Below are 27,321 nucleotides of genomic sequence, written 5' to 3' on the forward strand. Positions count from 1 at the left end.
ACTGCCAGAAGAGTTCCTTGTTCCTTGTTCCATTTCCCACTAACACTTCTATTGGCAAAAAACAATGCGTAAAGCACCAGAGACTTACAGAAAAGACTCATTTCATCAAGATAGTACGTCATGTTTCACACCCGAATAACACAGATCTAACTGACAAAAGACATAATTTTTAGGGATCACATCACTGATACTACCGAAAGTTTACTAATGAGTATGGTAAAAATTTTTATATCATCTAATCCATCTGATGTTAACTTTCGAGAAATTATTATTCTTAATTTCTGCAAGCATTCATGTTATTTTTCTAATATTTTGTTTTACTTTGAAATACTAGGGAGATTTTTATCACACAAAATTAGGATCACTCTGAAATATCTGCTATGGACTTATTTCACTGGAATCCTGAGATATCTACAGTAAATTTTTGGTTACATGGTAGCGTAGTGGTTAGCACAACGGGCTTTACAGTACCAGCAACCTGGGATCAACTTCCAACACTACTTGTAAGGAGTTTGTACGTTCTTCCCATGACCGTGTGGGTTTCCTCCGGGTGCTCTTGTTCCCTTCCACAGTCCAAAGACATAACGGTTAATAGGTTAATCGGTCATTGTAAATTGTCACGTGATTAGGCTAGGATTAAACTGGGGGATTGCTGGGCAATGCACTTGAGGTGCTGGAAGGGCCTATTCCATGCTGAATGTCAATAAAAAAACTAAAATAATAATTTTGCTGATGGCTGCCTGAGGGATATAAGCATTGATATAATTTTTCATAATTTAGTTTGTACTGTTTGGCCAGAGAATAATAATTTTGTACTTACACCTCATCTTCAGATCTATACACATTTTTAATTGATTCTATTTTCACCACCGTAGGAGATAAAATAATCACTCCTTGTAAGAAACTCACTTTTCTAATCAGTTGGAGCAATGATGAGCAGATAATTATCCAGCCAAAATTTCCACTCATTCAATCAAAATGTACACATATAGGATATTTTGAAATAGAAGCATACTATACATTGTTGAATTATAGAGGAATCTGGATGTTCCTGTTTATGAAATACAGGAAGTTAGCAGTGCTCCATAAAGTTGTATGGAAGACAATGTTAAAGGAAGTATTAAAGTCTATTTGCAGCATTGATAGGAACACACAGAGTACTGTGTACAGTTTCAATCACCTCATTTTAAGAGAATTTAAAAAATGTACATATGAATATGAGAAAATTGCAGATGCTGGATATCCAAGCAACACACACAAGGTGTTGGAGGAACACAGCAGGCCAGACAGCATCAGTGGAAAAGAGTGAACAGTCAATGTTTTGGGCTGAGACTTTCATCAGGAATGGAAAAAAGATGAGAAGAACTGCCTGGCCTGCTAAGTTCCTCTAGCATTTTGTGTGTGTTACACATGAATATGCTCTCTTTCTCTGCTGCCATTGGAACAGAAGTACAGGAGCCTCAATTCCCTCACACCAGGTTCAGGAACAGTTATTACCCTTCAGCCACCAGGCTTCAGGGATAACTTCAATCACTCCAACACTGAATTGATTCGTGCTCTCAATATTTATCACTTGTTTATTTACTATTTTTTTTCCCTTTTTTTATACTTCTACAGTTTGTTGTTTTCTGCACATTGGTTGCTTACAGTCTCCGTTGTGTGCGGTTTTTCATCAGTTCTACTGTGTTTCTTTCTATTTACTGTGAATGCCCACAAGAAAATGAATCTCAAAGTAGTATACAGTATGGTGACATATGTACTTTGATAATAAGTTTACTTTGAACTTTGACATAAGTGAATCTGTAGGACTAGGGCTCTCAGCTCCTCAAGCCATTCAAGTATACAATAAGATCATGCTTCACATTCCAGTCTGTTGTGGTATCCATTTACCACTTGCAAGTCATGATTCTAATTACCTTTGCCTTGAAAATATTCAAAGAGTCTGCTTTGCCTACCCTCTGGGGAGGAAGTTCCAAATGGTCACCATCCTCTGAGAGAGAGAATGTCGTCTTCTTTGTCTTAAATGGATGACCACTTATTTCAGTTAGTCCTGTTGAAGGGTCTCGGCCCGAAACGTCAACTGTACCTCTTCCTATAGATGCTGCCTGGCCTGCCGTGTTCTACCAGTATTTTGTGTGTGTTGCTTGAATTTCCAGCATCTGCAGATTTTTTTGTGTTTACTTACTTTAAACAGTTCTGCTATTAGAAGAAACATCTCCATTCACACCTGATCAAAACCATTTTGTATATACCATACATGTACATATATATGGATAAACTTCCATATGTGCCAATTAAGTCCTCTATCATTTTGTCAAACATTGAATATAAGCCTAGCTTGACCAGCTTTTCCTCATACGAATGACTCGCCTATTAGTCCAGTGAATTATCTCTGAACTCGTACTAAGCTCATGACATCAGACCAATGCTGTATACCAAAGCATAATTTTCATATAAAACCAAAGCATAACCTTCCTACTTTTGTATTCAATTCTCCCAACAATAAATTATAACATTCCACTAGTTGTCCTAATTATTTGTTGCACCTGCATCCTATCCTTTAACAAATCATGCACGAGGGCATTAAGACCACTCTGCAATCTCTCACAGTATGCATTTTCATTTTATTTTTTCTACCAAGATGGAAAATTTCTTGCTTTCCCTTATAATATTCTGTCTATTCACTTAGCCCATCTATGTTCTTTTGTGGTCTCCATATGTGGTCTCCTCTTCACAATTTAATTTCCTACCGATCCTTGTGTCAGCAGATTTAATTTCTATGAAAAAGATCAAAGACAGTTTATTTGGTGGTTTCTGAGTTGCAGGGACTGATTTACAAGAAAAAAGTTGAGCATGTGAAAAGTGAGAAATGACCTTAATGAAACATGAAAGATTCTTGACATGGTGGACAAAGTAGATAGACATGGCGAAAGAATATTTTATATTTTGGGAGGACTTAGAACTTTGGTGCAAAGTTCCAGAATAAGAGGTCTCTCATTTAAAATGGAAGTGAAGACAGATTTCTTTTCTCAGAAGTTTTGTGAATCTTTGGAATTCTCTTTCCCTGAGAGCAGTGAAGACGGAGTCACTAAATATATTCACGGTTGTGACAGGCATTTTTGGGTAAAAGAGGAGTCAAGTGTTTTGCAGATCAGAAAAAAAGGTTGGTCTCACACAGTGGCAGGGAAAGCTCAATAGGTCAGGTGGCCTACTCCTGCTCATATTTCTTATGTTCTTAATATGTGATGAGTTTGCTGTTCCAATCAATTTCTGTGCCCTGTAGGTTGACTGATAACTAGACATGCAATGTTTGAATATTGTATGCAACATTTTTAATCCACATATAATAAAATATTATGCTATAATTATATCCTGCTATAACCCTCCATACAGTCTACCTCTTCCAAATTTCACCATGCATGTTGCTATTGGGTATTTATATTATAATGATATTCAATAATAAATCTATCACCAGGAGGAATATTAGATAAGTTGTACCAATCATTTGCTTATGGTAATATTCTTAAATAAATTCAAATTTGTAAAAAACATATGATCCCACTTGTACATGGAAAATTTAAAGCTTTATTAAATAGGGAGGCAAAATCATTCTGGCATACCTTAAAGAGATCAGTATGTTGAGGAATGGCAGCAGGAGAATAGGCTGGATCCATTTTTGTAAACTCCTCTGCAAAATTGCTAACATCAAGTTCATTTTCAATGACTGGTTTGATTGGAGGCTTAATTTTCTTGTTTGCTAAATCAGTCCAGTTTAATCCCTGAAGATAAATGTAGAAGCATAGATTAAAGTCTAAAGATAAACATTGGTGGGTACTCTCAGGACAACTGGGATTAAAAAATCCGTGATAGACTGGAACCTATGTGTGTTCAGTCACATATTTACCTTCACACTCCTGTCCTCCATGTGCCTGATCTTGTTCCCAGCCCCTGCCATTTCTAAGGCCTGTTCCCTGACTCCATTTTGTTAATTTTGAAATCCCCAATGCACAGACCTACCTTGGAGTCCTCCAATTACAATTTTCCACCTCCTCTATTCTTTTGCAAATCCCCTTCTCTGTTCTAAATTTCTTTGCAGGCTCACTCGTCAGACTCCACCTTGACTGCGGACTTTTCTCCTCTCCTAACTACCAACCTTGCTTGCTTAGACAACTCCAGGTTCCAATCTACCAGATCTCTCTCCACCCCTCCCTCCATGACCCAACCACTGCCACAATAGTCACAGGTGAGCTGGTACAAGCCTGAAGCAATTGTCAGCTCTGAGAAACCATCAAACATCCCTGTACAGCAGAATTCCCAGGCCATGTATGCAACATAAATGTGAAAGATAAACTAGTTTTTGCAAGTAATATTCATAAATATGGTTTTACAGAACTATATTGGAAAAATAGTATAGCAATAGTTGATTATTCAAGTTATTTTTTGGTGGTTTATATAATCATGTTCTAATCTTAATAGGAAACGTGAAGGAGAGCGTGCACTCAGTCATATAGAACGTAAACAGTCCCTTCAGCCCACAACTTCTGTACCAAACACAACGACAGATTAGACTAAAACAGTCCTTCCATTTGTTGCATATTCATGTGTCTAATTGTCTGCTTCCACCACTACCCCTGGTAGCCCATACCAGGCAACTACCCCTCTGTAAGAAATTTATCCTGCACATGTCCTTTAAGTGCTCCCCCCCCCCATCTTAAATGCACACCTTTGAGGATTTGGTATTTCCACGCTGGAAAAAGATTCTGACTGCCTGCCTCACATATGCCTTTCATAATTTTATAAACTCCTCGAGTCTCTTCTCAGTCTCTGACATTCCAGAGAAAAAAAACAAGTTTGTGTAATCACTTCTTAGAGATCATACCCTTTAATCCCGACAGCATCCCTGGTAAAGCTTTTCTACACCGTTTCCAAGGCTTCAAAGTCCAGGGAGAGCATTCTGACAGGTTGCATCACTGTCTGGTACGGAGCGGCTACTACACAGGACCAAAAGAAGCTGCAGAAAGTTTTAAATCTGGTCACTAGCCCACAAAGTGCCCAGGACATCTTTAGGGAGTGGGGTCTCCTTTATTAAGGACCTCCAGTACCCAAGGTATGCCCTTTTCTCACCATTACCATCAGGTAGGAGGTACAGAAGCCTGAAGGCACACACTCAGTGATTCAGGAACAGCTTCTTCCCTTCTGCCATCTGATTCCTGAATGGACATTGAATCTTTGGACACTACCTCACTCTTTTAAAAACATACAGTGTTTCTGTTTTTGCATGTTTTTAAAATTTATTCAATATATGTTATTGATTTCTTGTTTATTATGTTTTATTTTATTAATTATTTTTTTCTCTGCTAGATTATGTATTGCTGCTGATAAGTTAACAAATTCCAGGTCACATGCCAATGATAATAAACCTTTTCATGTTTCATGTAGCTGTAACCTGAGTTCTGTTATATTCAATGTCCCTGACCAATGAAAGCAAGCACTCCGCCTTCCTTGTCATCCTGTTTAATTGCGCAGCTACTTTCAGTAAGCTGTGGACTTGCACCCCAAGATATCTCTGTACATGAATGCTGGTAAGGGTCCTGCCACACTTTGCCCTTGTATTAGGTCTCTGGAAGTAGAAGACCTCACACTTGTGGAACAGCACCTGTCATCGACCTCCAGCCAGAATAATACTCTTCTACCACTACAATGGCCAAGTTAATTCTGAATCCAAACCCCCATGCTACCATGAATCCCATGCATCTTAATCTTCTGGATCAGCCTACCATGAGGGACTGTCTTGCTATGTTAAATGCCCTACCATGTAGACAACATCCACTACCCAGCTCTCATCAACCACTTTTCTTACCTTCTCAAGAGACTATTGTTTCCTGGATTATCCATATTTCCTTTCTCGAACAAAGGCAAAACACCGACAACCCTCCAGTACTCCAGAACCTTGTCCATTGCTAGTAATGATAAAAACACCTTCCCTATTTGGATATCTACCCCTGCCTCACAGATGGTTTGACGCTGCAGGCATATTGAAATCTATATGCACGTCATAAATCAATGGTGCTTTTCAGGATGCTGTGTGACCAGCCAACAAATCCATGTGTTATGTTTGCCCCTCCCTGGTGACTGCCTTTTTTGAAGCATTATGTCCATCTCAACCCAAAGAAGACTACAGATGAGAAACATCACCAAGGAGTTGAAAACAATGTATCTTCTTTAATATCTTTTAAAAGGCATTAACTTTACCACCGTTATAACATGTCCAAAACTTACTACTGCATTCTTTCCCTGCTGTTTGCAGACTCCCTCTCAGATGCCTCACCAAAGCATGGACATAAACTTCCTACCTCAATCTTCTCTCGTCCTAGAGCCAGAAACCAACTCCTTCCCCAGTTCTCACTCAGTCAAAAGCTTCCTATTACTTAGCAATCAAGATGTGCCAAATTAACAAAATGAGAATCCCACAGTTACCTATTCCACAATTTCTGTGATACCTTACAAATAAATAACAGATGTCAAAACAGAAGCTAGATATGTTCACAATATGTTAATGCTTTCACTCTGTTTTAGAGATTGCTTGCAAGCAAACTGATGGAATGTTTAATTGTTCAAGGCCAGTTACACATTTTTTTGTAAATGTGACACACTCATGTACTGTTCATTGGTAATCTATTAAAATATTGTACAGAAACACTGCAAGAAAGAATGATCCCACAGCATAAAACACGAGTAGCTAATAGATCATGCAAATTTTAGTTTATGAGACAGTAATCTTTTAACACAGGTGTGAATAATGAACCAAAAACACATAGTTTTTTCATCAACACAGATATAAATTTCAAAAAGGAGTTTTGCAATTCAGCCAGTATCTTGCTCAAAGCTTTGTCTTTCAAAATTGTTGGGAGGTATAATAGGTTGCGAAAGAAATTCCATATTATTCAACACTTCCTTTTTCAGAAACTGTCTAATTAACTTAACATGGGGGAAAAAGCAAACATTATTTTGTAAAACAGACAATTTTTAGACCTTGCGATGCCCATAAAATTTTGGAGTACTGTATAAACTCAACCTTTTCTGGCAGAGCCTTCTGATCTTCCATCTGCAGCTACTGAAACGATTGCAGATATTGTGTTGGGAGGTGGGCAGTGTGGTGGAGACTTTCTAATTGTTAAACCTCCAATCACATTTGCAAGACCACCTCGACACTATTGAGATTTAGAATCTCCTGACTTTTGATAGGCAGCTCCATTGGTAACAATCCTGGACCTGTTGAGATTTTATCAGTGCAATTGCACTGTTGAAGGGTAGAAAGCCTCCAGCTGAGTGAAATACTTGATAGGAATAGGGCCTTATGTTCAGGAGGTGTTGGAGAAATGGTGGAGATGGATGTGGTGATAAGGGACAGACTGTTTGAAAAGGAGAAGAATTATCTTAATTATTCAATATGATCAGATTTACTGACTGCACCTGTATAATAATTCCCTTTATGATTAAAATTATAACAACTGGAGTTTTGATCATTGACAAATGTCAAAGCGATCTGTACTGTGCTGGGAAACACACACAAAATGCCAGAGCAATTCAGCAAATTTGGCAGCAACTACAGAGGGACATAGTTTTGGGCTGAGACCCTTCATCAGCACTTCATTAGCATTTTGTGTGTGTTATTGAAGATTTATAGCATCTGCAGAATTATTTGTGTCTCTGTACTGTGCTGGTTTAACCAGTGGATTGTACTGTAGAACTTCACCTGGGTCAGCGAGGGATTGAAGGCTGCTTGTAACTCTAAGGTGCAAAGAAAAGAGCAGTGGGTTGGATTACCTTATTCCATATTGGATTACTAAATGCCATCACAGAAGCTTATGAAAAATAAAACATTACATTATGTAAAGAAAAAGTTAGCTAAGTCCACATTTGGTTACATTCTTTAAGTTTCACCATTTCATACAATGTGGTTATTTAACAACTAGATATGTTGAAATGTTCAGAGGAAATATGCTTACTCAAGATTTATGTTAAGCAATTGAGGTGACAGAATTGTTCTTATGGATTTTGACACAATTACTTCTTTGGCATCACCTCAGCAGAAATACCTCTGCCTCAGTTGGTTAAGCCCCATGGTTTAGCTTGCATACTCATTGAACAGGATGTCATGAGAAGCTTTTAAGATTTTCTGTGATCTGCTCTACTGTGACTACTTTCTTTGACTTGTTATTGCTACAACAAAACTCCTTTTTACAACTGCTATAATTTCTTATTGATACAACACCTGGAAAAAAGCATGTGATTTTATCTCTTCAGCTCCTGTTGGCCCTGAACCAAGCCTTTGTTTGGGATCTTTCATCAGAAGTTTCTGTATTAAATCCTTGGCAGTGGGCCCAATCTCTACAGAGAATGCTGGATCATTTTTTAAGATTCGCCTAAGAAGGAATATATTCATTATTTATTTTCAAGATCAATAATGAGCACGAACAGAACACATGCAATAATTACATGTAATTCATAGTAAATTAAGCCATTTAAATTTACATATTACAAAAAATCCAATATTTTAAGAAAAACTCATGACTGTTGGTAATGTTAGTTCCTCCAGATTTTCTTACAGCTACATATAGGCTTTATTTTAGAGTCATGAAGTCATAGTGTTGTACAGGACAGAAATAAACTCTTCAGCTCATCATGTCCATGACCCTTTTGCCCATTAACACCCATCCCATCTGCCCACATTAAGCCTATATCCTTCTATGCCTTGCCTATTTGTATTTGTCTCAATATCTCTTAAAGTAGTAATTGTACATGACTCCACCACTTCCTTGCAATGAGTTATATATATCAACCACTCTGTGTAAATACATTCTGCCTAAATCAGGTCTGTAACTCCTTCTTCTTAAATTAAACCTATATCCTCTTGTTTTTGGTACTGCTACAATTTGGGTACGTGGCCAAGTGGTTAAGGCGTTCGTCTAGTGATCTGAAGGTCATTAGTTCGAGCCTCAGCTGTGGCAGTGTGTTTGTGCCCTTGAGCAAGGCACTTAACCACACATTGCTCTAGTGTCTGTGTGAGGAGTGGCGCCCCACACAGACTTCCAATCTGTGCCTTGTAAGGCATGAAAATGCCCGACACAGGCCTCTCATGGTCTGAGTCGACGTTCCCTCGCCCCCTCCCCTACCATGAGAAAGAGATTCTCATGTCTTTTAGATCATACACTCAGCCTCCTTCACTCCAGGGAAAACAAACCCATCCTTTCCAACCTCTCTCCAATCCAAGAAACACCCTGATGAACCTCCTCTGCAATCTCTCCAGTACAACCCCATCCTTCCTCTAGTTTCGTGACCAGACTACACACAGTTTGGTCCAAGTAGTATGTTGTAAGGTAGGTACATAACATCTCAGCATTTATCTTCTAAACTAACTTCAGTCGTAATTGAAGTTGGGATGGCCAGTTAATCCCACGTGCTTATAACTGGTGCCTTGAGTGAACTACATTGATAATGATTTCCAGTAGGAAGATGTCAGAGCTCCAATCACCACCTCCATGTAGGAAGTTAAACCAGGAGTCAAATAATGCACAAGTAGAAAAAACTGAAGTGTCATATATACATTTGCAGCACAAATTACTTTATTTATAAAAGAATATGTATTCATCTAGAAAAAATAAACTCAGTATTTTTCTGGTCCTTAATTATTGGCCTATTATATATTTTTAAAAAACAAGTGAATTGATATAATGCAAATCTGCATTTATTTATATACAAGAATAAAGAAGGAATGTGTTAATATTTTGTGTTGTACCCACAATGAACAGCTTAACGTAAAACATTAACAAGAGTTGTACATTCAGGTACAAAATATATTTAAGTACAAAAGGATCTTTTAAAATATAGCATCTTAGTCTGCAGCTATATTAGTGGAAATACTTGATGCTGGAAAATTGCATAATCTCTGAATAGGTTTCAGTAGTTACCTTGTGCATTTTATTTTGCATACTTTTCTAGCTGAAACAGCAATATTTTTCAATATAAATCACTGTTCTTTGTCCAGATGCATATAATCTTGTATAGACTACTGAAATGTGTACCACAGAAACTAAGTGGCTTCAACCAGATTGTGCTTATAAGAGAAGAAATTGCAGATAAAAAATTGTAACACACTATTGTTACTGCAAGCTCATGTCCTGAGGAAATAAGCAAATCCTTTCACAATGTAATTGCAGCAATCTGACGTCATGTGTGAATAAACCAATCTGCCACATGTTCACATTTTAATAAATAGCTGCTAGCACAAGGTATGAAATGGAATCTTCTGTTTACGGGACACTGGATTTCTGTTGCAGATGTTGACAAGAGTTGTGCCTCTGAAGTGATGAACCTAATGTGATTATAACTACCAGAATTCTAAAAATTGCTAGCTAAAATTTCCTGACTTTAAGCAATTTCAGTATTCAGTACATACTAATCAAATGCTCATCAGATCCTCAAATGCCAAATAATTTTTACTTAAATGGAACACTAGTTTCCCTGGATCCAAATGCAAAGGAACAACTTGAAATGCAACCTCAATGATTGGTCTAAGTTAATTGTACCTGATTTTTAAGACCTTTGGTTTTTTAATGCTGTAGTAACATTCCTGTCTGGCATTCATGGAACTTTGCTGATGCATTCATGAGACTAGCAGAATTTTTGGACCACTGTTTGTTAAAGATGTTTTATTAGACGTTATTCCTAGTAATACCTATACCTACTTCTCATTTATTTATTACAAATTATACAGTGGTATGATGATTTTTCCTGTAAACCCGGTGAATTTAAAGGGAGCAGGAAATATACAAGCATATTGGACCCTGGCTCCAGCGTAGACATAGTCATGTTCCTAATGCCAACCCTGGCTCTGACTGCACATCTAGTCTGCAGTCCGGACCCTGGCTATAGTCACAGTCTAAATTGCTGTATATGGCTACACATCTTGTTTGCACTCTGGGTCCCCAACTCACACTCCAGACCAATAACTGAGCCAATGTCAACCAATTAAGTTTTCCAAATAATCAGATGCTGGATTATGAGTTTTACTGTGTTGTCAGAACTTAAATTATTACCATAAAATATTTTATTAATGTATCAATGAAAGGGGCCTCTTAAAGTTATATAGATCAGATTGTCCTTTTTAAATGAATAAAGCTTACATGTGAAAATTTGGAAAACAGGAATAAAACATTAGATGGAGAAAGTTGTTTATATTCTATAAACATTACTTTAGTACTTTATTTTAATTACATCCAACATTACATTTTTTGTAGAAAAGAAAAATGCTGTTTGAATCACCTTGAGATTTCCGATTGAGAATTTTTTGCACCATCCACAGTGAAAGGAGATGCTCCAGTTAACAGTTCATACACAAGGACTCCCAGACTCCACCAATCAACAGCCTGTTGAGAACCAATGGTATAAAATGTGTCCAAGGCCGCTCAGTGGCAGAATTCTTACCTCAGGTTAAAGTCCTACTCTAGATATATATACACACACACACACACACACACACACACACACATATATGTGTATATATACACACACACACACACACACACACACATATATATATATATATATATATACACACACACATAAAACCTAAACTCAACTTCTATTTATTTTATGGTTTTACACTTATTAAATTGCAAAAAAAAACATATAAAAGAAATTAAGATCACTACAACACACATAGGAGACACAGTTGTACTAAAACAGTTGCTCACTTTTGGTAATAACCTCGTCAATATTGTTTGTAGTTTCCTTTTTATAGAGCAGAATCCAACTCTGAGCACAATACTGTATGTGTGACCTTACCAAGACAGCAGGGAAATTTAACCCTTCCTTACTTATAGGTCATGCTTTCTAGAAATAAAACCAAGTACTTTGTTTATACTAGTTATAGAGTTACCAACTTCAGCTACTATTTTTGTATGTAGATTTCAAATCTCACAGATGCTACCTTTCTTATCCTTCAAGACTGAAAAATGAAATTTTTCCAGTGCGAAAGAGCTGCTATTTCTGAGTAATTTCAGGTTATTCCAAAATTCGACATGGCATTTCCCAGAGTTATTCACCCTAGTGCCTTTGTTGAAACCTCCTTGCTTGTTGTATAATTTTCTGTCTAGAGCACATTTTGGAGAATTTTGGATATATTCAAACTGTTCCCCTGGAAATGACTATCCTTATGCTTTCCAGAGACCCTATAATTTATTCTGGATAGATGGATCACAACTCCTGTAAGCAAATTCCATCTCTTGATCCCTTGGGCATTCACACCATTCCTGCCACATTACATCAACTCAGTCTTCTCAACCCCTGGTCTCTCAAGGCTCCTAAGGCCGGCTGGTGGCTCAGTGGCATCAGCAACGGACTTCGGAGCGAAGGCTCCCGAGTTCGAATCCAAGTCGGGCCACCCCCTGAGCACACTTACCATCCGTGCCGGGTTGAGCGTCGAGCTAGCCACTCAGCCTTGTAAAAAACAAGGGTCGAGTCAGGAATGTTCATATCGAGACCCAGTTAATCTGAAAGTGAGATCAGTCCTGACACTACGCACCAGACAAGAATGGCTGACTGTCTGGTGCGACACACTAGGAAGGAAGGCTCCTAAATTGTTGTCTTTTTCTCTGCCTCAACCATCTAGCACCCTGAGGCCATGCACCATGTACACCCTGAATATCTGATCACCCCAGGACTCCAATCCGGTGGTTCCAGAATGGAAGCTCCGATTTCTACCCCTAAATCCAGTTCAGTCAGTCAACTGTTTGCCAGCCCTGAACCTAAACATCAGTACTTCTTACAGAACTTCATGGCTTTCTCCTGGCAACTTACCTTGAAAACTAATGTAACCCTAGGCCCAAGTCCCAGCTATTAACTTACAGCCTCTCTTCTCACCGAATATTTTGACATTCTTACTCCCCTTTCTGTTCTTTATATACACAGTGCTTATTGACAAAAAATATACCTTTGTTGAATTTTATTTTCAACTAAAATCCCAATCGATAACAGAACATTTAAGTTAAAAATTGTTAAAACTTATTATCCTATTCCCAATCTTTAAAATGATAATCATCAAGGAAGCTGATAAAATATAAAAATACATAGAACTTAGCCAGGATAAATAAGCAGGCACGCTGTAGTTTGAAGAAGGATCTTGGCCTGAAACATCGACTGTTGACTCTTTTCCATAGACGCTGCCTGAACCACTGAGTTCCTCCTGCTGTGTTCTTTGGATTTCCAGCATCCACAGACTTTCTCATATTTATGCTATAATTTTAACAAAGTACTATAATAGTATAGCTATCTAACTACTTGCATTCTCCTTGTTCTACTTCAACAACTTTTCACAAAATTAATATGTCTGCAGTCTTTTCCCTTTTCTACTTAAAGTTTATGCAAAACTAAAATCAACTTGAAGTGTTTTATTTGGACCCTATTTCTACACCATTGTGAGATATTCTATATGGCAGTCTCTATGTCACACAGATCAGGAATTCCAAATTGTATTTTGGTCTCGGCACACCAGGGCTACACCATAATAAGCATCAACTCTCATGAGCAAGACAATTCCCAGTTTCCATCATTAAGATATTTCCGAAGGAAATGTAGATAGGCAAAGATCAGAGTCCACTTCATTGGTAACTGCTGATTAATCTTTTGATGAATTGATCAAAAACATATTGTATAAAATGACATGTGGAAATTAGAAAAAGGTAAAGGAAACTTTCTAAATAAATGGTTTATATGTGGTTAGTTCCAAAATTATGTTCTAACAAAAATATGAATTTGTTTATTCAATGATGTAAAAATACTACTAGCCATTGACCTTGTCATGTCCGCAACTTCCTCCTTGAATGATCTCCGGTGCCATGTATTCAATGGTGCCACAGAATGAATATGCCTTTTCATTCTAAATAAAAAGGAAATGTATGTATATATTTACATTGCAGATCAATTTTAAAACATCCACAATGGAGAAAAATGTTAATAGCCATACAAATTCTCAGCGTTATCAACCAGCAAAATTTACCTTATCAATGACAAATTCCTTGCTGAGTCCAAAGTCTGTTAAAACAATATGACCATCACCATCCAATAAAATGTTTTCGAGTTTGATATCTCGATATATGATTCCAAGCTGTCAATAGAGAGGTATTAACAAATTACTTTAGTCAATTATAAAGGAAGAATGTGACTGCACTGAAGTGGATACAGAAAAGATTCAACAGGATGTTGCCCAGAATAATCACTGCAACTATGAGGAAAGATTGGATCATCTAAGTTTGTTCTTTTTTGAGATAAAAACACAAGAGAACAGGAAAATATGAAAAGGATAATAGCTGACCTGCCTCAGGCCTCAACTCCTCTTCTGTACCTGTTCAACAAGCTCTCAATTTCCTGATCTTTCAAAAGTTGATCTATGTCCTCTTTAAATACCTTGAGTGATGCAACCTGGATGATCTACCAGGGTAGAAAACTTCAGAGAGGGTGGACATGATTCAGGTATTCAAAATTATATGGGTGTGACAGAGAGTGCTTGGTAAATGCACACAAAGTTTGCCTTGTCACTCTGCTGTCATTATGCTGAGAGTGCAGACTTCAATAGCTTTCCTGGTGTATCCTCATAAGAGCTGATGTGCTGGGATTGGCTTTATGATGCCTTTCTTGCCATACATGGTGGAGTGTTCCATCTCTTTAGTAATAGAGATGTGTAAATGTGCATATATTGTTTGTATACTCTATTGAAGATAGATACTTCAGTTTATTTGTAATAGGATTGTAACTACACCGTGGGGTGCATCGTATTCTAATTCATGTGTAATCTTAAGCTAACTTTGTGGGTAACTAAAGGTGGCATGATCTGGTGCCTAATAAACAGGGCTTATCGCTCTCGGAAGGAGACAGAGATTGAGATTACCAGCAATAAGTATGGAATTATTATTGTGTATTCTGGTAGATACCTTTTTGTAAATATTGGCAGTTTTCCTTTTCCTATTCCCACTAGTTTTGTAAGTTTGATTTTTGACGCACTTAATAAATACACTTGCACTATAGTGCTAAGCGACTCTAGCCATTTTTTCTTTGGTCACAGCCCACATATTTAACAGTGGGACACAGAGTGGGTCAATAACCAGTTGGAATAATATTAAGTTTAGAATTGAGACATTCAAAGGGGACTTAAGGAAGAATTTTTTTTATCCAGAGGCTGTTGAAAGTTAGAATGTAATTCCTGAGGAAGACAAGTACACTCAACATGATGAATACTTGATGAGCATTTGAAATTTCATCGCATTAAAAGAAATATACTGAGTTCTGGGAAATGGGCCTGTAAATGATAGAAACTTGATGGCCAGCACAGATACAATGGGCCAAAGGACCATTTTTACGTTGTATGACTTCAAATTTTTAATACAAATTAATTTTATCCAAATGGATTTTTACAATATTCAAAGAAAACATATTATTGCACCCTGCATACAATAATTTGGCATTTTACTTTTGCTCTGTATGACTGGATGTTTTTTTTTACTTTTACCTTATGGAGGTGCTCCAGAGCTAATACAATCTCTCCGGTGTAAATTTGAACCTCGTTTTCTGTAAAGTGCTCTCTTTGGTAAAGATGTGTAAACAATTCACCACCATTCACATAGTCTGCAGAAGGAATTCAAATATCATTTACAATAATAGCTTCAATGTAGGAAAGTAACCTAATAACTCTATAATTCTAAGGTGGTACTCAGACGATATGAAATGAAAGACTGAGTGACACATGAAGCTGTTATGATAGATTAATCAAAAGCTTGATTGAGCTGGTAGCTTTTTGTGCATTTTAAACGAGGCCAACAATGTAAAAAGATAGAAAGTTTAAGGAAGGAATTCCAAGGCTTTGGTCTTTGGCAATTGAAGAACCAGTAAAACTGATGCTGCTAAGCCAGAACTAGCTGTCTCATAGGTTTGTAGAACTATAGGAGACTATATTCATTAGTAGTAATATGACCATGGAAATTGAGAATTTATTGAGAGAAACAATGTATGTTTAACAATTGAAACCCTGCTTAACTGAGAGTCAATACTGATAACCAAGAAGAACTACTTTGGATGCTTTGAGTTCAGATATAGGAAACAGGGTTTTAGAAGACATTTACAGAGAGGCAGGCTGGCTAAGAGCCTCTTGAAATAGTCAACTCCAAATATAGAAAACACACAGATATGAAAATCAGCACTAGGTTATGCAGTTGCAATTCAATTCATGAGACATAAAAGCAGAATTAGGCCATTTGGCCCATTGAGTGTGCTATGCCATTCACTCATGGCTGATCCTTTTGTTGCCTACTCTCCCCACTCCCCAGCCTTCTCCCTGCAACCTTTTTTTTCAAATCTTTTTATTGCATTATAATCAGTTAAATGAACATATCAATAATAACAATACCAAGAGAACAGGATTACAATAATAGCAATCATATATACAAACATAAGTTTCAAATATCATATCCAGACAGGTCCTCCCGATCTCTTGATAATTGAAACTGGAAAAAAGTTCAAAAGATTTGTTCAAGAAAAAAAAAACAAAAAAAAAACAAAAACACCCTAAACTAAAAAGAAAACAAAACAGAAAGAAGTAAATGGGCTGCCATAATTTGTCCATTATAATTATTCTATCCTTGACTCTGTTCCTCCTTCCATAAACAATTAAATAGTAGGAAAAAGGATTCAAAAAGAAAATCAGCTTAAGACATACGTATGGAAATATTGAATAAAGGACTCCCAAGTTTCCTCGAATTTAATCAAGGAATTAACCGTGCTACTCCTGATTTTTTCTAGGTTTAAACAAGCTATAGTTTGAGAAAACCATTGAAGTGTAGTAGGGGGATCAAAATCTTTCTATTTAAATAAAATGGATCTTCTGGCCATCAGCATGACAAATGCTATCAAATGGCAGGCTGAAGATGATAAATAATTAGGATCAATCATTGGTAATCCAAAAATTGCAGTAATAGGATGAAGTTGTAAATCAATATGTAAAACTGCTGAAACAATATCAAAGATGTCTTTCCAGTAATTTTTCAAAACAGGGCAGGACCTATGGGTTAAAGAAGCAACCTCAGAGTTACATCTGTCACACACAGGGTTTATATGGAAATAAAAACAGGCTAGTTTATCTTTTGACATATATGTTCTATGAACTACTTCAATGTCTAGCACACATTGAAGAAGTATTAACTAATTTAAGAATCTTTGCCCATTCTTCTGTGGATATATTTACTTGAAGTTCTCGTTTCCATTCATTTTTTATTTTATCAGATACCCCTGAAGGGATTTTCTTGATCAAGTCGTGGATATTTGTTATTACACTCTTTTGTAAGGGATTTAAACCTAAAATTTTTTCCATAATATCAATTTGATGTGATATCAGAAAGGTAGGCAAAGTGACATTCAAAAAATTTCTAATCTGTAGATATCTAAAAAAGTGCGATCTAGGTAAATTGTATTTATTAGATAACTGTTCAAAAGACATAAAACAGTTATCCGTAAATAAATCACAAAAACAGTTTATTCCTTTCATTTTCCAAAAAAGAAAGGCTTGGTCAATTCTGGATGGTTGAAAAAAAATTAAATAAAATAGGGCTGGAAAGGGTAAATACATTCAAATCAAAAAAATTACGAAATTGGAACCATATTCGTATTGTATATTTAATTATTGGGTTAGTAATTTATTTGTTCAATTTAGTAAATGCAAAGGGGAGCGAAGCCCCTAAAATAGACGCTAATGAAAATCCTTGCACAGACTCACGTTCAAGATTCAACCACCTTGGGCTTTGAGTTTTATCTAACTTTTGGGTCCAAAAGGTTAAATTTCGGATATTAATTGCCCAATAATAACATCTAAAGTTCAGCATCGTCAAACCACCACCCCTTTTGGATTTCTGTAAATATTTCTTACTCAATCTGGGATTTTTACTCTGCCATATATATGAAGAAATTTTAGAATCAATAATATCAAAAAAGGATTTAGGAATAAAAATTGGTACTACCTGAAATAAGTAAAGAAACTTAGGTAGAACTATCATCTTAATAGCATTGATTCAACCAACTAATGATAAGGACATCGGAGAACCTGCAACCTTTGATGCTGTGTCCAATCAAGAACTTCTCAAGCTTTGCCTTAAATATACCCAACAACCTCCACAGCTGCATGTGGTAATAAATTCCACAAACTCACCACCCTTTGGAAGTCAAACCTGACCAGAGGGTTTAAAAAGAGGATTTTCATAGCAGTCATAGAGTCCATTCTCACGTACGGATGCGAGACGTGGACACTCACCAAGACGATGTGAAAGTCTCTAGATGGTTGCTATACACGAATGCTTCGGATGGCGATTGATGTGAGTTGGCAACAGCACATGACGAACGTTGAGCTCTATAACAACCTAACAATGCTCACCACTAAAATCGAGGCGAGAAGACTTCAACTAGTGGGGCACTGTCTACGCCACCCCGAGCTACCTGCCAGCTTAGTTATCACATGGGAGCCCAAGCACGGGAGGATGAACCCTGAGCGCCCTCCCAAGACTATGGTCAACACACTCCTAGAAGACAGCGGCGTGGCTAATGTAGATGAACTGAACACACTGATGAGGGAGAGAGAGAAGTGGAGAGTCCGTCATCGTGCCTGATGCCGGCCTCTCAGGCCTGTGTCGACGTAGTAGTAGCAGCTAAATAAATTTCTCTGCATCTCTGTTTTAAATGGACACTCCATTATCCTGAGGTTGTGCCCTCTTTTCCTAGACTCCCCCACCATCCTTTCCACATCTACTCTGTCTCGGCCTTTCAACATTCAAAAGGTTTCAATGAGATTCCCCCTCATCCTTCTGAATTCTAGAGAGGGCCATCAAACATTCCTCTTATGATAACCCTTTCATTCCTGGAATCATCTTTGTGAACCTGCTCTGAATCCTCTCCAATGTCAGCATATCTTTTCTTAGATGAGGGGCCCAAAACTGTTCTCAATACTCAGGGTGAAGCCTCAACATCCCTGCTCTTGCATTCAAGACCTCTTGAAATGAATGTTAACATTGCATTTGTCTTCCTCACCACCCACTCTACCTGCAAGTTAACCTTTAGGGTTTTCTGTACAAGGTCTCCTAAGTCCCTTTGCATCTCAGAGTTTTGGATTTTCTCCTCATTTAGAAAATAGTCTGCATATTTATTTCTACTACCAAAGTGCATGACCATGCATTTTACATCATTGTACATCATTTGCCACTTTCTTGCACATTCTCCTAATCTGTCTAAGTCCTTCTGCAGCCTACCTGTTTCCTCAACACTACTTGCCCCTCCACCAGTCTTTGCATTGTCTGCAAACTTGGCAACAAAGCCATCTATTCCATCATCCAAATCATTTATATACATCATAAAAAGAAGTGGTCCCAACATCGAACCCTTTGGAACACCACTAGCCACTGGCAGCCAACCAGAAAATAATCCTTTTATTCCCACTCACAGATTTCTACCAATCAACCAATGCTCTAACCAAACCAGTAACTTTCCTGTAATACCATGGCCTCTTAACTTTGTAACCAGCCTCATGTTTGACACCTTGTTAAAGGCCTCCTGACAGTCCAAATATACAACATCCACTGCATTCCCTTTACTTATTCTACTTGTAATCTCCTCAAAGAATTCCAATAGGTTAGTCGGGCAAGGTTTTCCCTTAAGGAAACCATGCAGACTTTGTCCTATATTGTCCTATGTCACCAAATACTCCTTTACCTCATCCTTAACAATTGACTCCAACATCTTCTTGTCCACTGAGTTCAGGCTAACTGGTCTATAATTTCCTTTCTGCTGCCTTTCTCCTTTCTTAAAGAGTGGAGGGGTATTTGCAATTTTCCAGTCCTCTGGCACCATGCTAGAGTCCAATGATTTTTGAAAGATCATTACTAATGCCTCTACAATCTCTACTGCTACCTCTTTCAAAACCCTAACAGCCTCTTGAAATAGTCAACTCCAAATATAGAAAACACATGGATATGAAAATCAGCACTAGGTTATGTAGTTGCAATTCAATTCACAAGACCAAAAGACATAGGAGCAGAATTAGGCCATTTGGCCCATCAAGTCTGCTCTGCCATTCTATCATGGCTGATCCTTCTGTTCCCCCACTCAGCCCCACTCCCTGGCCTTCTCCCCATAATCTCCCCATTCATCTGGTCCGGGTGACTTATGTACCCTTAGGTCTTTCAGCTTTTTGAGCACCCTCTTCCTTGTAATAGTAACTACACTCACTTCTCTTCCCTCACACCCTTCAACATCTGGCACACTGCTAGTGTCTTCCACAGTGAAGGCTAATGCAAAATGCTCATTTAGTTCATCTGCCATCTCCTTGTACCCCATTATTATATCTCAGGCCTCATTTTCTAGCAGTCCTATATCCACTCTCAACTCTCTTTTATTTTTTATATACTTGAAAAAGCTTTTATTATCCACGTTGGTATTGTTTGTTAGCTTGCTTTCTTATTTTATCTTTTCCCTCCTAATGATTCTTATAGTTGCTCTCTGTAGGGTTTTAAAAGCTTCCCAATCCCCTGTTTCCCATTATTTTTTGCTTTGTTGTATGCCCTCTCTTTTGCTTTTACATTAGCTTTGACTTCCCTTGTCAGCCATGGTTATACTATTTTGTTATTTGAGTATCTCTATGTTTTTGGAATACATCTATCATGCACCTTCCTCATTTTTCCCAGAACCTCACGCCATTGCTGCTCTGCTGCCATCCCTGCCAGTAGAAGATCATAATACATAAGGAACAGAATTAGGCCATTCAGCTCATCGTTTGCTCCACCATCCCATCATAGCTGATCCTGATTCCCACTCAGCCCCATACACCTGTTTTCTTGCCATATCCTTTGATGCCCTGACTGATGAGGAAATTACCAACTTCTGCTTTAAATATACCCATGGACCTGGCCACCACTACAGTCTGTGACACAGCATTCCACAGATTTACTACTCTCTGGCTAAAAAAAATTCCTCCTTACCTCTGTTCTAAAGGGTTGCCCCTCAATTTTGAGGGTGTGCCCTCTGGTTCTGGATACCTCCACCATAGAAAACATCCTCTCTATATCCACTCCATCTAGTCCCCTCAAAATTTGGTAGAGAATAAGATCCCCCCTCCACATTCTTCTAAATTCCAGTGAGTACAGGCCCAAAACTGCCAAACGCTCCTCATATGTTAACCCCATTCATTCCCGGAATCATGGAATCATCCTTGTGAACCTCCTCTGGGCTCTCTCCAATGATAACACATCCCTTCTGAGATATGGGGCCTAAAACTGTTGACAATACTCTACGTGCGGCCTGACTAGTGTCTTATAAAGGCTCAGCGTTATTTTCTTGCTTTGAAACATCTATTTCCAATTTACTTTGGCTAACTTCTCTCTCATACCACTATAATTTCCTTTACTCCACTGAAAGACTGCTACAATAGACTTTACTTTCTCCCTATCAATTTTCAATTTGAACTCAATCATACTGTGATCCTGCCTCCTAAGGGTTCTTTTACTTTAAGCTCCCTAATCACCTCCGCTTCATTACATAACATTCAGTCCAGTATAGCTGATCCCCGAGTAGGCTCAACAACAAGCTGCTCTAAAAAGCCTTCTCATAGGCATTCAACAAACTCACTCTCTTGAGATCCATATCCAACCTGATTTTCCCAATTGACCTGCATGTTGAAATCTCCCATGACAATCATAACATTGTCCTTTTGACATGCCCTTTTCTATTTCCTGTTGTAATCTGTGGTCCACATCCCAGCCTGTATATAACTGCCATCAGTGTCCTTCTACTCTTGCAGTTTCTTAACTCAAGCCACAAGGATTCAACATCTTCCAGTCCTATGTCACATCTTTCTACTGATTTGAAGCCATTCTTCACCAGCAGAGCCACGCTACCCCCTCTGCCTACTTTCCTGTCCTTCCGATACAACATGTAACCTTGAACATTCAGCTTCCAGCTACAGCCATCCTTCAGCCATGATTCAGTGATGGCCACAACATCACACCTGACAATCTATAATTCAGGATTCAACAATTTGTACTATTCAATCATGGACATCTGAACAAGCAAAGTAACATGCCAAACATCTACATGCTTCCAACCAAGGCCAAAATCATGTTATTCTTTACTTGTGCACCTTGCCTTTGGCATGCCTTTAGTTTCCCTAGTACAATAGTTCTATACAATACTCCTTCAGTCTGTAGCCAAGCCAGTGGTTCAACTTGAAGTCATCTGGAGATTTTGATACTGCTTCCAGAATCCAAATAGTTAGTATAAAGAGTGGTTCCAATGCCAAGCTCATCAGGACAGCAAGTTCCATTTTCTAAAGTAACTGCCTCATCTTTATTTTCTACTTTGAAGCTAGTTTGTTTGGGCAAACCTGTGATGAATGTTGGGAGTAACTATGAACAGATCACATGCACAAGTCCTTGAAGTTGTCAGGATGAGTCAACAATGTTTTTAAAAATCATGTGGTATCCTAGGTTTATTAAAATAATCAAAGCTATGCATTTCAGTTTATGGATGAGAATTATCCATTATAATTATGAATTACATTGTAACCTTGTTTTAATTATTTTTGTGATTATAGTATTGTTTGTGTTTTATTACTGACCATTGAAAATGATTTATGTGATACACTGTAATAATTCTTCTGTAGGACTGATCCTTTATTGCTCTCAGCTCCTATGGATGGAAACAGACCTTAACCAATAATGAAAGCTGGTTCGGTTTGGTCTGTCTGTGGCAGTATATGCTGGATTACTAATGTAACATGTAATAAACCAATGCATATTACCAAGACACTTCAAAGAACTGTTCAAATGAAAACATTTTGGAATGCCATATAACAGAAGAGCAACTGTAAAAAGGTTACCTAGAATAAGGTGAAGCTTTGTATCTGTCTGGAAAGCATAGTGCAATGTGACCAGAAAAGGAGACTGACGAATGTGTTCTAACACCTGCCGTTCTGTTTTGATGTGTTCAGTGGTTTTTGCTTTTTGTACAATTGCAGCCTTCTTGAGGACCTTCATTGCATAGAGCTTGTTTGTATCATGGCCGCTAATTTTTCTGACCAGGAAAACTTTCCCATATGCTACATTGGTGAATTAAGAGAGAAAAAAACATTCATTAATAAAGTATCACAATACACTCCTAGATTTTTATAATCTTATCTTGTGTGCCACGGTAGGGTAGCAGTTAGCATGATGCTATTACGACAGGGGGTGCCGGGGTCCAGAGCTCAATTCTGACATCATCTGAAAGGAGGTTGTACGTCTTCCCCGTGGGGTGGGCCGGCTTTCTCCAGGTGCTCTAGTTCCATTCCCCAGTACAAAGATGTATCGTCTAGAAGGTTAATTGCTCATTGTAAATTGTCTTGTTATTAGGTTAGGTTTAAATCAGGGGTTGTCAGGGGTTGCTGGGTTGCTGGGTTGCATGGCTCAAATGGCCGGAAGGGCCAATTCGGTGCTGTATCACTAAGTAAATAAATCAAATATTTATCAATGTGTTACTTACTCAGTTGAATTGTCTGCAAGAAGAGTGAATTTCTTTTATAGCTATTTTTAAAAATAATTCCCACTCATATTTTTCTTATTTCAGTGTTGAGATTAGCAAGACAAAGTCTAGTAAACTCCTGCAATGAATCCACACCCAGATGCAATCCATGCCAAGTAACTGGCACCATGGCACCACACAACCCGTGGCCTTGGCACTCTGAAGAGAAGTAAGTGACTGGCAGAATTCGGGCTCTGAACCTCAAATGGAAATGCTTGCTTTGGGACATATGGCTTTTCTTTCAACCAACCTACTAACATTTGCAGATGAATAATGACCAAATGGAAGAATAATTGCAGGCCTTCGGACCAATGGGAAAAGGTCATGCCTTTAAGATTTTTTTCCTTAGGCTTCATTTTGAAGTTCTTGTACGAACAAGTTTAGTTATACTGTTATGGTTATTATTTGCTGGTTAAAATGAACTTTGTAGCAGTGGCATGAAGTGCAAGGCATCCACAGAAATCAAGTAATATAGTTGGGGTCACATAATTTGGGAGGGGAAAATATTGGAGAGAAAATTCTGTGGGACATGGTCAGAATATTTTTCAGCAGTGCATGAGGATTTATAAAACACAGAACAGTACAGCACAGGAAATGGCCTTTTGGCCGACAATGTTGTGCCAAACCAGCTAAAAAGCAAATCAAAAACTCACAAACACTTGTTGTGTTCTTTATATTTATATGTACCATGGGTTAACAATAAAGAATCATATTCTGGAAGAATTAGAACTTTTATTTACAGCAACAAAACCAAACCACGTTTTTACCAAGCCATGTTCTAGATCATTCTAACATTTCTGCGCATGCTCAGAACTCCGTCCAATCACGTTCTGACATGTTATATCACCACATCTTCCTTGCCTTAAAAAGAAAAACTATTAGCAACATTAACCAGAACAAATGCATAATTTAACATGTTTCTATCAGTCTCTCTGGGGGTTTACGAACACGAGTAGACCTTCTAAGTGGTTCACACAGTTCTTGTGTTTCATTGTTATTTCCATGTTTTATCTGGTCTGCATCAGTTAACTGAAACTCTGAAGCTGGCTCTTTCCTGAGGTCTTTGTGATTTCTTCTTAACACTGCTCTTTCTTCTGTTTGAACCATGTATGATCTAGGTTGTACTTCTTCAAGTACTGTAGCTTTCTTAATTCCTTCACTTCCATTTGTAACGAAATACGAATCTTCTTTTCTTCATCTATTTCATTCATTAACTCTGTAATCTCTTTTTTATGGTGAGACTTCATCATTTCAATAAAACTTCTCAATTCCTTCACTTGTGTTTTCACTTCTTCAATTGGATCCTGATTCTTGTCACTCTTTGGCTCCAGATCAGTATTGTACTGTACCGGCAAGTTTGGCCTCTGTCCTCCTGCAGAGGTGAGATTGTGATGGAATTCATGGCCCATTGATGCTTGTGCGTTACTTCCAGAGGGCACAATTGCAAATCCTGGTTTTGGTGAATATGCTGGTAACAAAGGGATGGGTCTGGGAGCTTTCTTTATGACTTCATACTCTCTCGTCAAGTCACTGTATTCTGACTCTGTCTCACTGTCCAGGACTAAGACTCTTTTCACCAAATTCAGTCTCTCACAGGCAGTATTGATTGTACATTCTGTGGCACCACCACAAATGAAAGCGTGTGCACAATATTTTTGTGTGATACTTTTGCCACACATGTTCCTTTAACTGATGTCTGCACCTGAATACCCAGTCACTTTTATATTTGTGTGATGTAACTCTGGTCTTGGTTTTAATGCATTAAACTCAGATTCTGCAAGAACATTTACTTGTGCTCCAGTATCAAGTTTAAACAGAATATTGTTTTGGTTCACTTGCAATGGAATAGTCCAGTCACTCTTACTTTCTTTGTTTTCACAAAGCACATCTACATAGAACTCCTCAAGTTCATTTTCAAGCACTGCATTTACTTGTTTTATTTTCTTTCTACTTCTGCAACAGCATGAAAAATGTTTACTCTTACCGCAGTCGTTGCACATTTTTCCATACGCTGGACACTGTTTTGGTCGATGCTGCCACCCATAGCGATCACATATCTTTTTTATCTCAGATGACGTCTTGTTCTCTGTCGGTTTTGTTGTCGTTTTATTGTTTCTTCTAATATGATCGCGCTTTTTTACAGCATCTATGTGGTAGCTTTCAATGAAAAGTTCTGTAGCCTGCGACGTCATGGTTTCCAAAGCTTTGCAAAGCATCAGAGCTCTTTTCAAGTCTAAATCTTGTTCTCTTAACAGTCTTTCTCTCAGACCATTATCCAGAATACTGCAAACAATTCTGTCTTTAATGAGAGAGTCTGTCAGTTCTGCAAACTCGCATGTTTTACTGCGGTGTCTCAACTCTGTAACAAATTGATCAATCGTTTGACCAGCTTTCTGCTTACAAGTATAAAATTTGTACCGTTCATATGTCACATTATGCTTCGGTAAACAAAACGCTTCAAATGTATCCATTATCGCTTTTAGATTCAAATTATCTCCATTTTCAAAAGTAAAATGGTTATATACCTCAATTGTGTTGTCACCTATTACATGGAGTAGAATCGCAGCTTTTGTTTTTTCCGTTTTTTATCTGCTCCGATTACCGATAAATACATTTCAAAACGTTGTTTGAATTTCCTCCAGTTCTCAGCTACATTCCCAGTCAGCTGAAGAGTTGGTGGGGGTTGCAAACCTTCCATTTGTAAAACTGTTAGCCAACACCAAAGCAGTTCGCGCTCTTTTTTTCTTCCATTATCTTCGATTCTCCTGTATTCGGAAATGTATTATTCTTCCAGACCGACTTCTGACACCATATTGTGTTCCTTATATTTATACGTGCCGTGGGTTAACAATAAAGAATCATATTCTGGAAGAATTAGAACTTTTATTTACAGCAATAAAACCAAACCACGTTTTTACCAAGCCATGTTCTAGATCATTCTAACATTTCTGCGCATGCTCAGAACTCTGTTCAATCACATTCTAACACGTCATATCACCACAACACTAATCCCTCGTACCTACACAATGTCCGTATCCCTCCATCTTCCTTACATCCATGTGCCTATCTAAATGTCTCTTAAAACATCTTAAAGGTTGGGTAGAATCATTAGCAGGTTTTGCAATTTGCTGCTTAGGGGCAGAGTGAGTTTCAGGCAAAAGACAGCCAGAGTGCACTGTCAGATAGCTGACTGATGGTTAGCTGAAGTGGTACATAATCTTTACACAACATATATGTAGCATGAATTATCTGGTTGGATGCTGTTTTGTATCAATTGCTGTTTGAAAAATCAGGAAAGCAACCTCTACAACATTATGCAGTTTACTGCAGAAAACTATTACATGTGATCTTTTTCACTGAACGACCAAATTGTTAATTTGTGCCAGAAATGTCTGAATGATACTTGACCAGCGATGGATTCACAAGGATCCATCTTATGTGGTGATCATTTCAACAAAACAAAGAGTTTATCTCATCGGTGTGGGTTGAAAGTGAATCCAAGTTTGACAGGTGAAATGATAAATAGTTGCACCATACTTTCTCCTGAATCCTATCTGAACTGGCAAGGATAGTCATATTATTCAAAAGTACACACATACAGTCACACAAATAAAATTCATGAATTATTTTATATGTAATATAGAATTAATCTTTTACAAATGGATGTTAGAATAAGACTAA

At 37.8% G+C, this 27,321-nt stretch overlaps 1 protein-coding gene across 4 annotated transcripts in view; it reads right to left on the reverse strand.

The window, feature by feature from the left end:
- The window catches only part of LOC134350554 (ribosomal protein S6 kinase alpha-5-like), a 77,262-nt gene that overhangs the window by 31,145 nt on the left and 18,796 nt on the right, over window positions 1–27,321 (reverse strand). For 3 of the 4 annotated variants that reach the window (XM_063055895.1, XM_063055896.1, XM_063055894.1), the window contains exons 4-10: window positions 22,961–23,179; window positions 15,566–15,681; window positions 14,060–14,167; window positions 13,856–13,939; window positions 11,326–11,429; window positions 8,276–8,426; window positions 3,621–3,779 (exon numbers count right to left, since the gene is read on the reverse strand). In XM_063055895.1, coding sequence (XP_062911965.1) covers window positions 3,621–3,779; window positions 8,276–8,426; window positions 11,326–11,429; window positions 13,856–13,939; window positions 14,060–14,167; window positions 15,566–15,681; window positions 22,961–23,179 — 941 coding nt within the window. The remainder of the gene's footprint in view (window positions 1–3,620; window positions 3,780–8,275; window positions 8,427–11,325; window positions 11,430–13,855; window positions 13,940–14,059; window positions 14,168–15,565; window positions 15,682–22,960; window positions 23,180–27,321) is intronic. The other variant, XM_063055897.1, reaches the window with a different exon arrangement.

The sequence above is a fragment of the Mobula hypostoma genome, chromosome 8 (genome assembly GCF_963921235.1).
Source record: "Mobula hypostoma chromosome 8, sMobHyp1.1, whole genome shotgun sequence".
Classification (NCBI taxonomy): Eukaryota; Metazoa; Chordata; class Chondrichthyes; order Myliobatiformes; family Myliobatidae; genus Mobula; species Mobula hypostoma.